This window comes from Malaclemys terrapin, chromosome 7 (genome assembly GCF_027887155.1).
Source record: "Malaclemys terrapin pileata isolate rMalTer1 chromosome 7, rMalTer1.hap1, whole genome shotgun sequence".
In the NCBI taxonomy this organism is placed as follows: Eukaryota; Metazoa; Chordata; order Testudines; family Emydidae; genus Malaclemys; species Malaclemys terrapin.
In genome coordinates, this window is record NC_071511.1 from 47,135,512 (window position 1) to 47,151,868 (window position 16,357).

Here is a 16,357-nt window from a genome sequence, read left to right on the forward strand (position 1 = left end):
CTCTTCGAGCCTTGACCGCAGGGACAGGTCTCGGCAGCGGCGGCACTGCCGTTCCCGCTCCGGCATCCGCAGTGGAAGGAGCTATGCTCGGAGCTCGTCACAGGAATCCTAGGCACCGAGGCGTTGTACTCTTGGGCGCCGGAGGCACTACTGGGACAGCACTCCCGACTCCTACCTGTCCTCCTCCAGGGGCCGGAGACGTCATGTACGGGACCGCTCCAGCCTTTCATACGGCACCGTCTGCTCCTCACAGACTTCGGCTTTGGCACATAGCCACCCCTCGTCGAGCCGCTCGGTGCTGCAAGACCAGCCGGCCCTTCCGGGCCACCTTGCGTCCCAGGGCCAGGCCGTTCCCTGGCAGGGACAGTGGTGCCAGTGGGCACCGTGGCCCCAGGCACTGGCACCGCCGGGATCCCGCTCCGTGGCGGGAGCGTCCCAGGCCCAGCCGACGTCGCCGCCTCGGCACCGCGATGAGGCAGTGGGCACCAACCCTCCGGCACCGACTTGGGCCCCGGGTCAGGACTTCGAGCTTTTGGTACAGCCAGGTGCAGATAATACTGCAGCACCGACCTCCTCGGCGCCAGATGACTCCGTGGCGCCACCACCTCCGGTCTCTCAGGAGGATTTCAAGGCCCACCAGGAGCTACTCAGGAGGGTGGCATCAAACCTCCAGCTCCAGGCCGAGAGATGGAGGAGCCATCGGACACATTGTTTAATGTCTTGACCTCCTCGACGCTGGGGCGTGTGGCCCTCCCACTCCATCACGGGGTGGCCAATATTATTACTGGCCTCTGGCAAACCCCAGCATCTCTCTGTCCGATCTTCAAAAAGGCCGAACGGAAGTACTTTGTGCCCACTAAGGTGCACGAGTACTTATACTCCCACCCAACTCCGAACTCTCTAGTGGTGGAGTCGGTGAGCCACCGAGAGAGACATGGCCAACCCACTCCTATCCCTAAGGACAAAGACGTTCACAGGCTGCATTCCTTTGGGAGAAAGGTTTATTCGTCTGCGAGCTTTCAGCTCAGAGTGGCCAACTACCAGGCATTCTTGAGCAGATATGATTTTGACCTGTGAGGGTCCCTTCCCAAGTCTGAGCCCTCCCTCCATAAAAAGGACAGGAAGGAGTTCCGGGCTCTTGTTGATGAGGGTGCGGCGGCGGCTAAAGCAGCGCTCCAGGCGGCCTCCGATGCGGTGGACACGGCTGCTCATTCGATGGCCGCGGCGATTTTCATAAGAAGGGAGTCCTGGCTTTCACTCTCTGGCCTATCGGCTGAGTCCCAGTCGATCATGCAGGACCTGCCATTCGATGGTTGGGCCCTGTTTGCAGATCAAACAGACACGCGTCTGCATGGGATGAAAGACTCTCGTACTACCCTGCAGACGCTGGGCTTGTACGTCCCGCAGGCTAAGGACAAGCCCAGGCCTCACACCTCTGCTCCAAAGGCTCGGGTTAGATATGAGCCCCGCCTAAGAAGCAGCAGGAGCAGAGGCGCCGGTCACAACGCCAATCCCGTTCAGCCCCTCGTCCGGGACCCTCTAAGGCAAAGAGGCCAGGGAAGCGGCGTTTTTGACTGCTTGCGGGGGGTCACGGGGCCTGTTGCCAGGTTAACCTTCTCCCTCCCCCCCCCAGTTAATAAAGTTCAGGTTTGCAAATCATTTACCTGCCTTCCGTTTGCAATGGTTCCGTATCCCTACGGACCGCTGGGTCCTCAACACTATATCCCTGGGGTACAGGTTGCAGTTTGTTTCGCCCCCTCCCAATTGCCCTCCGGCCAGGGAGTCGGTGGAGGACCCAGAACATACACTCCTCCTAGGTCAGGAGGTACAGTGCCTCCTCTCCCTGGGAGCTGTGGAGAGGGTACCTTGGGAATTCCGGGGCAAGGGATTCTATTCCAGGTATTTCCTCATCCCGAAGGCAAAGGGCGGGCTTCAGCCCATCCTCGATCTGCGGAAGCTCAACCAGTTCTTGGTTCGCTACAAATTCTGCATGGTGTCCCTAGCCTCTATTATTCCCTCTCTAGACCCCGGGGATTGGTTTGCAGCGCTGGACCTTCAAGATGCCTACTTCCACATCCACATTTTCGAGGGTCACAGATGCTACCTCCGTTTCCTGGTGGGTCAGGATCACTACCAGTTTACGGTTCTTCCCTTTGGCCTCTCGACGGCCCCCAGGGTCTTCACCAAATGTATGACGGTGGTAGCGGCCCACCTCAGAAGTAGAGGGCTGCAGGACTTTCCTTACCTGGACGATTGGCTGCTCAAGGGCAAGTCCCGGTCCTAGGTGCAGCAGCAAATATCCCTCTTGCTATGCACCTGCTCCGCTCTGGGTCTAGTGGTAAACGAGGAGAAATCCACGTTAGTTCCTGTCCAGCGCATAGAATTCATAGGAGCGCTGCTGGATTCCCAGGTGGCCACAGTCTCCCTTCCAAGGGACAGGTTTGAGGCACTCAAAGGCCTCATCGCCTCGGTCACGGCCTTCCCAGTAACCACGGCTCGGATATGCCTTCAAATCCTCGGCCACATGGCAGCATGCACCACAGTGTTGCAACACGCCAGGCACCAGATGAGGCCCCTCCAACTCCGGTTGGCCTCCCGCTATTCCCAGGTCAGGGACGGCCTGGAGAAGGCCAACATGGTTGCAGACCTCCAATGGTGGTCCCTCCCGAGCAACATGCTCTGGGGTATCCCCTTCCGAGACCCCTCTCCCTCACTAGATCTAGTGTCGGATGCCTCGGACCTGGGCTGGGGAGCCCACGTGGGGGACGTCAGGACTCAGGGTATGTGGTCACCCAAGGAACTGACCCTGCACATAAATGTCAGGGAACTCAGGGCTGTGCGCCTGGAGTGCCTGGCCTTTCGCCAGCACTTACAAGGGAAGGTGTTCAGAGTCCTCACGGACAACACCACCGCAATGTATTACATCAACAGGCAAGGGGGCACGCGCTCCAGGGCCTTATGCCAGGAAGCTCAACTCCTGTGGGAGTTCTGAATAGCCCACAACATCCTCCTCCGAGCGTTCCACCTACCCGGCGAGAGCAACACGCTCGCAGATCGCCTGAGCAGGGCATTCTCACATCAACACAAGTGGTCCCTGCACAGGGAGGTGGCAGAATGGATTTTCCTTCAGTGGGGCACTCCCCAGGAGGACCTATTCGCCATCGCCCAGAACCGCCTGTGTCCCAGGTTCTGCTCCAGGGTGATAGAAGGCGATGGGGCCATGACGGACGCGTTCCTGCTCGATTGGTCAGGGCCCCTGATGTACGCCTTCCCGCCCTTCCCCCTCATAGGCAGCGTCCTACAGAAGGTGAAGTCAGACGGGGCGAGAATTAACCTGATAACCCCCGATTGGGCCTGTAAACATTGGTACGGGACCCTATTGTAACTCTTGGCGGCTCCCCCTCGCAGGCTGCCGCTGCGCCCGGACCTCCTCTTCCAGGAGGAAGGTCGTCTCCTCCATACCAACCTGGCCCCGCTCCACCTGACAGCGTGGCTGCTCCGTGGCTAGATGTGGAGGAGGGGAGGTGTACCGAGGCTGTTAGACGGGTCCTGCTTGAAAGCAGGAAGCCGTCCACACGGAGGACCTACCTGGCTAAGCGGTATCGGTTCTCCTCATGGGCGAGGGAGAGAGGTTCCTCCCCCGCATCCGCTCCACCCCAGCTGGTCCTGGACTACCTTCTGTCCCTTAGAACCCAAGAGCTAGCTCCCTCCTTGATCAGGGTTCACCTGGCACTTACAAGTGCCTTTCACTCTTCGGTGGCGGGACAGTCAGTGTTCTCCCACCATGACTTCCAGGTTTTTAAAGGGTTGGACAGAGCGTTCCCTTATGCTAGACCCTCGGTTCCCCCTTGGGACCTGAACCTGGTACTGTCACGCCTCACGGGACCTCCCTTTGAGCCCTTGGCCACTTGTTCCTGGTCCCACTTATCTGAGAAAGTTTTTGGTGGCTATCACCTCAGCCCGCAGGGTTTCAGAGCTTAGGGCGCTGACCTCGGAACCCCTGTACACTGTCTTCCATAAGGGGAAGGTACAGCTTCGCTCATACCTAGCCTTCCTGCCGAAGGTGGTCTCGGCGTTTCATATGGACCAGGACATTTTCCTGCCAGTCCTGTGTCCTAAGCTCCATTCCTCCAATGAGGAACGCCGCCTACACATGCTAGACATGCGTAGGGCACTGGTCTTTTACTTAGATCGAACAAGGCCATTTCGGGCATCCCCTCAGCTTTTCATTGCTACAGCCGAGCGAATGAGAGGGCAACTGGTTTCCACCCAGCGGATTTCCCACTGGATCACCTCATGCATATGCACGTGTTATGACCTGGCCAGGGTTCCCCCACCTCCTATTGTTAAGGCGCATTCGACAAGAGCCCAGGCCTCGTCTGCGGCCTACGTGGCTCATGTCCCTATTCAGGACATCTGCAGGGCTGCTACATGGTCCTCTGGCCACACTTTTGCATCGCACTATGCGATCGTCTCCCAGGCAAGGGATGACGCCGGATTTGGTAGGGCGGTGCTCCGCCCGGGTAACCCGTAACCTTTATCATTTAGAACTCCTACCCACCTCCGTCAGGTATAGCTTGGAGTCACCTACTGTGGAATACACAGGAGCAATCACTCGAAGAAGAAAGGACAGTTACCTGTTCCGTAACTGGCGTTCTTCGAGATGTGTTGCTCCTGTCTATTCCACATCCCACCCTCCTTCCCCTCTGTCGGAGTTGTCTGGCAAGAAGGAACTGAGGGTGGGGGGAGAACGCAGCCCCCTTTATGGCACTATATGTCAGCGCCACTCCAGGGGTCGCAGCGGTGCTCCCCCACTACGGATGCTGCTAAGGGAAAAACTTCCAGCACCGGTGCACGTGGCGAGCACGCACACCTACTGTGGAATAGACAGGAGCAACACATCTCGAAGAACGCCAGTTACGGAACAGGTAACTGTCCTTTCACACATAATGAACAGAACAAACGCATGGAATGCCAGTATGCTTCGAATCTGATTTTCAATTGTCCATAAACTGTTCAAACCCAATTTACTCTGGAACAAGGATGTGTTCTGCTCCTTCATCAAATTTCTACCCATGTATGTTAGGATTAGAACTGTTTCACTAACAGGAAATGTACATTCTTTTTCTGTGCTTCTTGTGCTCAGAAACTTCTTGGCTCTTCTTTCTCTGCCTCAGTCTGAAATATGAAAATGCCAAAAGGTTTGACACTTTCATATTTCAGCTCTATGTAAAGTTCAGTGTAAGCTTGAAAGCTTAGAGTCAGTAACCAGTTTTAAAAAGTTTGAGTACACTTGAAAGCTTGTACCAAGAGAAGTGGGTCCACTAAAAGACATTACCTCATCCTCTTTGTGTTTCTATAATATCCTGGGACCAACATAGCTACAACACTGCAAACAAAAGTTTTAAATGGCCAAAATGAAATTAGAATGGAAACCATTTTGCAGCCTTAACTAGTGGTCACTGGTTTACAGGCTATTAAGCAACATTTTTTTCCTTTGAGAAAATATTTGTGCTGAATCTTCTCATCCAACTCCAAAATCCTGTGGAAGGCAGTACAGCTACACTAGAAAAGGGAGTGTTTGCCAATTCCTGCAATTTTATCTCAATTCTCTTGATATTTGGTGTTTTTCTTGAAGCCTTAACTCCTGGATTCATATAATTATATGGAAATCTCAGCTTTCTTTTTTTAAGTAAGTTCTACTTTATGGTAGCAAAGGAAAGTCTGAAATGGTGACCTGTGTGCATCCCAATGGCTCAAAAACCAGATGGCAACTAAAAATACACAACAGTTATTACTATTTTAAAAAAATCTATTTTTAAGCCCATCTTATGATTTTGAGTGCCTGACAATTTTTAAGCATGTGGGGTTAGAAGCCCTGCTCTCTAATCCTTGTTCACTGTGAATATTTAGTGCCTAAGTTTTCTGTAGAGTGGCACAAACTCTCTTCTTCTTTTTCCTGGCTGCTTCCCTAGTCAGGTTCTGTGACTTTAACAGCTTTCTTCTAAAAGTCATGATCATAGGCCATGCTGCTGTGTAGACCCGCTGAGATCCAGTGCATGTACCAAGTCTTTGGGGTCCCCTTGGTCCCTTCCTAGGGTGACCAGACAACAAGTGTGAAAAATCAGGATGGGGGGGGGGGGGTAATAGGAGCCTATATAAGAAAAAGACCCCAAACTTTGGCCTGTTCCTCTAAAATTGGGATATTTGATCACCCTATTCCTTCCATCCCCTATCACTGCAAGAGCCAACCTCACGCAAAAGCTTTGCCTGCTACAGAGAATTTGAAGCATGGCACGTGTGCGCCCATGAATCCAGGGCAGCTGAGACCAGGGAGCCAGCCTGGTCCACAGCACTTGCCGAGTTGTCATGCAGTCAGCCTGGGCTGTCGTGCTTAGTGGCAGGTCAAGCAGCCAGCCTGGGCGCCAGGGCGGCCACCAAACGCCCTCTGGCTCCAGCACCCACCTCCCCCGCCGCAGGGTGCTGCCCAGGCCCCTGCTAGGCTCAGCCCCTCTTGGCTTCAGGAGGATTCCTGCCAACGACGGGGTTCCCGGCCCCTGGGAGCGGGGACCTGCCTGAGACCCAGAGCAAAGCGCCAGCCCCTCTTCTCTGCCGCCTCGTGGGTTCCAGCCCGTGGCATGGGGGACTTACCCCGCACAAAGATGGCGGCTGCACAGAATTCCATTGCGCGATCATGCTCCGCACAAAGATGGCGTTTCCCGGGGGTTGTTCCGTCTCCTGGAGACCGGCGGCTGAAGCCGTTCCGCGCACCTAGTCCAATCAGCAGCCGCCAACTCTCCCGTCTCGGCCGCGGACCGACCAATCGGGAAAGGGAGCGTGGAGGCCTATGGAAGAGTGGGCGAATGGGAGCTCGACGTGTGAGGGAAGCGCCAGGAGCACCCAATGGGGTGGGGGACGGGCGGTGCATGTTGTCAAGGCACCGGGTGCGAAGGGGTCTGGCAGAGCGGCGTGTGCTACTGAGGAAGCCGGGTGTGCAGCGGCAGGATGCGGGTGGCGAACGGGCTCTGGGCGGCGCTGGCCCTGATCCTGCTCCCGGGCGGCAGCCGGGCCCTGCGGGAGGGGGAGTGCGAGGGTGAGCGAGGTGCCGGCGGGTGTCCCTGTCCGGGGGGCTGCGCAGGGCGGCACCGGCTCTGGCGAGTCCTTGGCCTCGTGGGGCTGCTCTTCACCGGAGACTCGCTCGGCCGGTGGGCGGGCTACCGGCCACTGCGCGGGGCTGGGAGGAGTGGGGCTCCTGGTGGGGGGAGGGGTCCTTGAGCTGCCTGGGGTCTCCTGGGCCGGAAGGGGTTTCTGGAGGGGGGTGCCCGGGCGGGAGGGGGCTGCCCGGTGGGCTCCCTGAGGTGCCTGGCAGTCTCAGAGGGAAAAGGCCCTAGTGAAGAGCAGCCCAGGAAAGCGAAGGGAAGTTGCCTCTTGTCACTGTCTGTTGGGTCTGGAACTTATCCTGCCTGAGCTACAAAGCAAAAATTAAGCTTTGTCCTTCATAGTAGCTTTCTGTTGTCTCTGTCAGCCTGTTTTAAAACACTTAACCAAAACTTTTGCTTGTTTATATCAGGAAGAGGGAGTCCTGATTTTGGAAGGTTTCAGAGTAACAGCCGTGTTAGTCTATATCCGCAAAAAGAAGAACAGGAGTACTTGTGGCACCTTAGAGACTAACAAATTTATTAGAGCATAAGCTTTCGTGGACTACAGCCCACTATGATATGCATCCGAAGAAGTGGGCTGTAGTCCACGAAAGCTTATGCTCTAATAAATTTGTTAGTCTCTAAGGTGCCACAAGTACTCCTGTTCTTCTTTTTGCTGATTTTGGAAAGATCTGTGGAGGGCCTCATAGTGATATCAAGCCAGGACTACAACTCTCTCTTACGTGCACCCATTTGAGAAGAGCAATTTTGAGACCAGGGTCCAAATTTTTGAAGGTATTTTGATGACCATCTTCAGGTGTCTAAATACCTTTTAAAAATCTGTCCCTAATAGTGATATTTAGTACTCTGTGCTCTTGGTTTTGTGTTTTTTTTTTTAATTGCTCTCATTTCACAGTTCACCTTCATTAAAGATCCATTTAATACTCAGTTCTTCATTTCTCTGTTCTATCCTGGGTTTAGGGTGTTTTTTTTCTGTAATAGCTGATAATCTCCAAATAAAGCAAAGTAGGGAGGGTGAGGAATGTTCTGATGAAAGGTTTTGTGATATGGAAGAACTTCCCTAGCTAAAGAAGTGAATTCTGAACCTGAATATTGGCAGGTTAGTAAAGGAGAAAGTGAATCTTGACTATGTTCAAGTGTATTTGTAAATTGCAAGCCTGACCTGATAAGTGAAATGTAATTTTAAAAAACTTTGTCTCCTTACATGGCATAAATGATACCATGGTGACTAACACAATAGAAATCATACTGTACTGGTCACCATTATACTCCGGTTCAGGTAATATATATTGTGCCGTTTATGCTAAAGGGTGCCAGTGTTCAGCTAATAATACAAACTATACACTGGGATCTTGGTGCACCACTGAAATGCATCAGCCTCTTAGGTTTAAACTACTTAACAGCACAGAAGAGTTACACAACAGTTCTTAAGTGAAGAAGTGAACAGATTCTGCAGGTGAAACTTTAAGGGGAACTTTAAAGATGTAGTTATCCAATTTGGAATTTCCTTGCAGTTCTGGAATTTTGCACCACTACTGCTGCAAAAAATGCCATAGTCTCTTTAATTGGGGATTAATTTTTTCACCTCATCTGAAAGATGGCATCTCCAGTGCCCTGTAACACCATGCTGGAACTCAGGTTCAAGAGTAACTCAGTCACCAATATCATTCCCTGCAGCACCTGGAATCCAAATACTAGACCACAGCACAAGAACTGCGGACAGCACTGTGGGAGAAGTAATGTGAAATGGCCAAAAAAGATGCTATGCATGTAGAAAAAGTTCAGCTACCTATTTAGTTCAGGTTATGCTTTCTGCTAGTGTTACATATTTGGAGTGCAGACTTCTTCTTGGTTGTGTGGGGCTCAAATAGGTGATCCTGTATTTTCCAACTTCTTATGCCCTCCCTTGACTTTGGAATTGAGTGTAAAAGTAGCTGAAGGCCATAGAGATTGGTTGATCCCTTCTCCTGGTATCAGTAAAACGTATGGAAGCCCTAACCTGTGCCATTCCCTCCCCCACCCCCAGAGATGGGGTCAGGGTTGGGCACCTTGTCTCATCATTGAAGGTAACAGGATTGCAAGAGTGCTGCTGAGGGTCTCATTTGGCCCACAGAATTTTTCATATTGGTGATGTTGAGGTCAAGGCTGAGTTTCCAAAGCTGACATTCTTAAACAAAGCATTTTTTCCTTTGTAAACTGAGTGGACTTGATCTGTACATACTGAGAGACCATAAACATGGAGTCGACAGTGCCATATTTATTTACAGTCTGTCATTTTCAGAATAGTTTTGCATAATTAAAGTGCTTAGATTGACATTGAGTTATTGTTTTGGGAGGGAAGGATAAGAGAGCCTGGGCATTAAATTGGCTCTTCCCACCCACCGCTTAGTGCTCCCTCTATTGTTTGTTGCTAGCATTGTATTTCCACAGCTCAGTGGTTCTCAAACTGTGGCCAGTCAGCACAGAGCTGCAGTCCATGTGACATTTGCAGGACCACTAATGTAGTATTGGATGTGGCCCACAATGGTAAATAGGTTGAGAACCAACTGCCTCAGCTGAATCTGTGCTGCTCCTCCAGTACAGTACATGAATGTCATTGATGGGATCTCTCCTCAGGGATCTCAGTGGATCTGTTTCTGTTCTGTTCTAAGTATTAGCAAGACAAGGTGGGTGAGGTGTATAAATATGTGAGTCACCTGTCCTCATTCATGCTCTGAAAGATTTACTATGGTGTAATTGTCATGTGTACATCTCCAAGGGGATAGGTTCTTGGTTGCTAATGCAGTGTCCTAACCTAATTCACAAACCCCTTCATTCTCTTGTTTTCGTATAGTTCTCCCCAAGTGCTACTTCCAGGTTAGTGCAAATGTTATGAATCTCTTCCCATTTTTTCCCCCCTTTAGTGTGTGTTACATTCCTGGGAAGGTTCTACCAGAGTTTAAAGGACAAGGATGTTGAGTTCACACCAGCTAGTGTTGAAAAAGAACTCTTGAAATCCTGCAAAGAAGCAAAAGGCAAAGAGAACCGACTGGTAAGTAACAGTGATCCATCACCATCTCTTTTGCAGAATAATTCATACAACACCTGGGAGGTAGATAGAAACTGGGAAAGTCTCTCACTGAATGGTTGTGTATACAGTATAGGCCTATATAGGGAAGATTTGAGGAGGAGTGCAATCCCTCTCCACTATAAAATAAATAAATTGCTACCAATTTTCCTATTGCTTGAACTCATTTCTGCCTGTAATTGAAATGTCATGAGAGAGTTTTTCTTATTAAATTTTACTTTCTACTGAACCCCTTGAGCATTAGATGATGCCTCTAGATTGCTGTACAAATTATGATTAAGTAATAATGCTTATCAACCCTTGAACTGAAAAATGGCAAAGGAAGTGCTAATTGAAAGCAGTCCAAAATGCTTTCACAATGAAGTGACCCAAGTAGAAAGGCCTTCCCCTATCTTTGAAGAGAACTAGGAGTGACTTTGTCAGACATACTCAGGGACATATTGTACTTCAGACAAGTTGTCCTTGAACTGAGAAAACTCTGCCTTCAGGCCAGCTCAGATAAAATGTCACTCGGGGGTACCAGGACAACCTACATCAACATAATGAGAAATCAGCTTTTCTCATAGCTCTAATAGGACTCATGGAGAAATATTCTGTACCAGTAAATGTGAAACTGCAAAACCATGCGACCTAGTCTGTCAAAAATGTGCATGACAAAAGGCCAAATAAGCCATTTCTTGGTGGCATGTTCTCTCTGTTCCTCATGAGTGAAAATAAATCTTCCCCTGGAGCTGAGGTGCTTCCAAGAGGTGGAGTAAAAGTGGGGCTGTTGCTCCTGTTCCCCCTTCACTTTGCTTGCTCTAGAAATCTGAACCAAAGCAGCTGGTCCTCTCCTCTGGATGAAACAAATTCTGAGATAAAATCATGGCAAGACTGAGATTCGTATGGCAGAAAGCTCAGGGTCTCTGGCACAGAGGAGGGAGGAAGCACCCAAGAAAATCAGCTGAATTCTTCTGAAAGGATTCTTTTCCCTCAGCATCACTAGACACCTCATACTTTTCCTTTCTACCCCTCTAGTGCTATTACATTGGAGCCACCAGCGATGCAGCCACTAAAATGGTTAATGAGGTATCAAAACCTCTGAGTCACCACATCCCTGTGGAAAAGGTCTGTGAGAAACTGAAGAAGAAAGACAGCCAGATCTGTGAGCTAAAATACGGTGAGTTTGGGGAGACGTTAGCTATGGGGTTAAATGACTGGATTTTTCTGCAGTATGGACCTTTGTTCTGATAGATAACGCACTTGCCATCCGATCCCTTGTATGGATCTGTTTCTAATCTAAAACAGCCTAAAGTGGGCTTCTTTTGAAAGCTGATGAGGTGAAGCCACTTACTCTGCTGATCTTGCTGAAGAATTTAAGAGCAAGTATTATGACAGATAACTTGAGCTGACCCCATTAGAGATGTTTGAATGGTTAGGCCGTAGCACAAGTATGTGTAGTAAATGTTCCTGGAGGCTCCTAATAGGGTGATTAGGTGAAAGTTGCTGTGTCTGGCACTAATCCAACTCAGAGGGTTCCTGCACAGACATGGGTTTGTCTAGTGTGCAGCATTGCTTATGCCCAGGATTAGCCCAGACCCTTGCGGCTAGAGGGTGCCTAACTGCCTCTCTAGATGCCTAGGTCCAACATTTAAGCATCACTGACATTCACAAAACCACTGCTCAGCTGCTGCCTAACTCTGCTTAAGTCCTGATACTGCCCGACAGCTATCAAGTTGTATGGAGCCTTAGGTCATGCCTAAGCCCTGCCAGGATTTTCAAACAAGACAGCCCCCACCTCCTGCCCTCTTGCCTGCAGGGCCCAATCCAGGAGGTGCTCAGAGCACACTCTTCATTTTGTTCTTGGCCATTTTAGGCAGCTTCCTGCTCAGGTTGTTGGCTTCTGAGAATCTCTTTCGTGGATGCCTAACTCTCCACATGCAATTGGGCTTCTTGTTACCAAACCCTATCAAAGACATTTACAAGAGATTATTTCATTTTTAAATGGTCCCTCCTTGATTCCCTAAAAGTCAGGCTTCCAGTTCTGCTCCACTGAAACTGCTCATAACAGTCCATTTAATGAGGTCTTCCTTGCCAAGCCTAATTAATGGTCAGTCTCGCAGCCCTCCATGATTATCCTCTCCTAAGTGATCTCTACCTTGCTGCCCACTCCTTCAGAAATATCTTAGTTGCTAGGCGTCTGTCCTTGGGCTCCATTTTTCTGTGCTTGTTCTCTGAGTATTCCTATCCACTCTCTCATCACCTCTATTTTGATGATTCTCAAACCCACCTCTTCTTCTGTGCAGGCCACATCTTTCTTTTGTTCTGTCTCCTCGTGGATATTTGTCTGTTTACTAAGAAGATCCATTTGTCACGTTTCTCTTGTCTTTCCTTCTAAAACCTCTCCTTTTACCTTTTGAGATGGAGAATCCACTGTCCTCTCTTATCATTAGAGTTTACAGCTCTGGGATTACCCTTGAATCCTCACATCCAGGCTTTCACTAAATCTTATGTTTCTCTCTAATAGATAAAAATAAAAATCTGCCCTTTCCTTTCTGTGCTTACTGCCAAAACCCTAATTCTTGCCTCGTTTCTGTCTTGCTTGAACTCTTGTAACCACCACCACCTTTCTGGTGTCCCAGACTCTCTCCCCTTCACTGGGTCCAGTCTTCAGCAGCTGAATATAAGAATGGCCACAGTGGGTCAGACCAATGGTCCATCTAGCCCAGTATCCTGTCTCTGACAGTGGCCAGTGCCAGATATTTCAGAGAGAGTGAATAGCACAGGGCTGTTTTGAATGATCCATCTCCTGTCATCCTGTCCCTGCCTCTGGCAGTTGGATGGTTAGGGATACCTAGGTTGCATCCCCAACCCTCTTGTCTTATAGCCATTGATGGACCTGTCCTCCATGAATTTACCTGATTAACTTTTTTTAAGCCAGTTATCCTTTTGGCATTCACAGCATCCCATGGCAAAGAGTTCCACGGGTTGACTCTGCATTGTATAGACAAGTACTTCCTTATGTTTGTTTTTAAACCTGCTGCGTGACTCCTAATTCTTGTGTTGTGTCAAAGAGGTAAATGATACTTCTTTGTTCACTTCCTTCACACCATTCATGATTTTATAGACCTCTATTATTACCTGGTATTTATCTCTTTTCTAAGCAAAACAGTCCCAGTCTTTTTAATCTCTCCTGATATGGAAGCTGTTCCATACCCATAATCATTTTTGTTGCTCTCCTCTTCCAATTCTAATATATCTTTTGAGAGATGAGGCAACAGAATTGCGTGCAATATTCAAGGTATGGACATACCCATTGATTTACATAGTAGCGTGATATTTTTTGTCTTAGTATCTATCCCTTTCGAATGATTCCTAACATTACCTTTTTTGACTGCCGCTGTGCATTTAGAGAATGTTTTGAGGGAGCTATTCACAATGATTCTAAGATCTTTCTGGTAACAGCTAATTTAGACCCCATCATTTTGTATGTATAGCTAAGATTGTTTTCCAATGTGTATTACTTTGCATTTATCAACACTGATTTTCATCTGCCATTTTGTTGCCTAGTCACCCGGGTTAGTAGCTTTTTGCAGTCAGCTTTGGACTTAATTATTTTGTGTAATTTTGTATCATATGCAAATTTTGCCACCTCACTGTTTACACCTTATTTCAGATCACTTTTGAATATGTTGAACGGCACATATCCATGAGGGACCCTACTATTTACCTCTCTCCATTATGAAAACTGACCATTTATTCCTATCCTTAGTTTCCTGTCTTTTAACTAGTTACTGATCTATGAAAGGTCCTTCCTTCGAATCCTGTGACTGCTTAATTTGCTTAAGAGCCTTTGGTGAGGGACCTTGTCAAAGGCTTTCTGAAAGGCCAGGGACACTATATCAACTGGGTCGCCCTTGTCCATATGCTTGTTGACACTCTCAACTAATTCTAATACATTGTTGAGGCATGATTTACCTTTTATAAAAGGAGTGTTGACTCTTCCCCAACATACCATGTTTATCTTGGTGTCTGATCATTTTGTTTTTTGCTATAGTTTCAAACAATTTGCCTGATACTGAAGTTAGGCTTCCTGGTCTATAGTTATCAGAATTGCCTTTAGAGCCTTTTTTTAAAGAATAGACATTACATTAGCTCCACTCCAGTTATCTGGTACAGAGGCTGACTTAAATGATATACATACCGCAGTTCAGCAGTTTTCATATTTCAGTTCCTTCAGAACTCTTGAGTGGATACCATTTATCCTGGTGACTTATTACTGTTTAATTTATCAGTTTGTTCCCAGAGCTCCTTTATTGACATTTCAGTCTGGGAAAATTCCTCAGATCTATCACCTACAAAGAATGGGTCAGGTGTGGGAATGTCGCTCATCCCCTGTAGCGAAGACCACAGCAAACAATTCATTTAGCTTCTCTGCAATAGCCTTGTCTTTCTTGAGTACTCCTTTAGCACCTTGATCATCTAGTGGCCCCACTTCCTGTTCATCAGGCTTCTGGCTTCTGTTGTACTTAAAAAATAAATAAATACAAAATAATTCTTTCTTTTCCTGTTGCTCTGACTGCATCAGTCTGACACTGCCAGTCTCTTCACTGATTCAGAGTCCTTGTGCATGAAATTCAGCCTTGTTTGTCTTCGATTGCGATTCTCCTTCTTGCCTTGCCTCATTGCAAAATAATATCCTTTGTACTTGTGTTTAAGCCTCATCTCCCTTTTTTCCCTCCCCCTCCTTTGTCTGTTTTTATATTTCATTTCATTTCATTTCATTTCTGTGAGGTAGGGATTCTCTTTAATCTCCACAAGAGTAGGCCTTCTCCGGTGAAAGACATTAAACACAAGCAACTCAATCAGTGAAGGTAACAAGCCAACCAAGTGTCTTTAAGAAAGATGTTAATTTTGACAGCTTCTAATCAATTTGTTATTGCTCACTTAAAATAACTGATGTTCCCCCCTCTCTCTCTCTCTCTCTCTCTCTCTCCTTAGACAAGCAGATTGACCTGAGCACTGTGGACCTGAAGAAACTGAGAGTGAAAGAACTGAAGAAGATCCTAGATGACTGGGGTGAAACATGCAAGGGCTGTGCAGAAAAATCAGACTATATTCGCAAAATCAATGAACTGATGCCTAAATATGCACCAAAGGCAGCCAGTTCACGGACAGATCTCTGACCAATGTAGTGGCCTCTGTCATATAACACCTCGTACAAACTACATTAATCTCTCTGTTTTGTTTCTTTATAAAGCCTTTTTTTGTAACTTATTTAACTGGGCTCCCAAAGCTGTCAGTTGGAGTTGTGAAATGCTCATTCAACACCCCTGTTATGTCATGTCTCTAGTTTGTATTTCTCCTGATTTTGGTTTAGTTTAGGACATCACAATCTGTATGGGATTTTTTTTATTAAAGTAAAAAGAAATCTTCTCTTTTTCTACAACATCTGAGTTGAAAGGAGTTTAGTGGAAATCACAAGCAGGTATGGCTATAGTTCAGCTGAAGCTAGTCTCCTAAAAATAGCAGCAGTGATGTGCTAGTGCACAAAGTTGAGCCTGTCTAACCCTGTGGGCATCTATACCTCCCAGCTGCTGCATAGCTGCAATCATACACTGTGCTGAAGGCTGGTCGCAGGGTGTGTTAGAAGTTTGGTGTGATACAAGACCCTACACAAGCTTCACTGTGAGTCCTAGACTCCAGTTAGGGTACAAACTGCGCCTCTAGTGCTGTATGAGGCAAGGATAGCTGGGAGGGGTGAGACCAGAGCCTGCTTATGTAAATGCAGCTTTACCCCAGCCCTGCCTCCTGATTTGAAGTGTGTTTAATGGGTGTGTGGGTGTCCTAGTCCAGTGCTGCAGGGTGTGATGTACGCAGTGGGGCCGGGACCCTGGTAGGAGGATGCGTGGGGTAGGGGTAAAGCAGCTCCCTGCAGGCCCGCGCAGAGATAGGCCCAAGGATGCTTGCAGGAGCCAACGCCGCTCGCGTCAGGAAGGGGCCTGGTCTCAGCCTCATAGCGGCCTGGCACTGTTGGCTGATCTCGAGTAGCAGGGGCTGCTTCGCTCCTGCGGCAGGGGGCGCTGTGCGGGGCCGGGCCACCGCCAATTCCCCTCACTCGAAGCCGGCGCCCTCCACGTTGGTCCCCTGA

The 16,357-nt window shown here is 48.7% G+C and overlaps 1 protein-coding gene and 1 long non-coding RNA gene across 2 annotated transcripts; one reads left to right on the plus strand and one right to left on the minus strand.

The window, feature by feature from the left end:
• Positions 1 to 701: 701 nt before the first annotated feature.
• LOC128840284 (uncharacterized) lies at positions 702 to 6,741 on the minus strand. The gene is made up of 3 exons (XR_008445627.1): positions 6,652 to 6,741; positions 2,246 to 2,332; positions 702 to 1,320 (listed from the first exon to the last, which is right to left on the minus strand). It is a non-coding gene; the product is annotated as an uncharacterized LOC128840284 (long non-coding RNA).
• Positions 6,742 to 6,955: 214 nt separating this feature from the next.
• Positions 6,956 to 15,642, plus strand: MANF (mesencephalic astrocyte derived neurotrophic factor). The gene is made up of 4 exons (XM_054036182.1): positions 6,956 to 7,093; positions 10,064 to 10,191; positions 11,245 to 11,386; positions 15,208 to 15,642. The coding sequence occupies exons 1-4, from the start codon at positions 7,006 to 7,008 to the stop codon at positions 15,390 to 15,392; spliced, it is 543 nt and encodes a 180-aa protein (XP_053892157.1). The 5' UTR covers positions 6,956 to 7,005; the 3' UTR covers positions 15,393 to 15,642.
• The last annotated feature ends 715 nt before the right edge of the window (positions 15,643 to 16,357 follow it).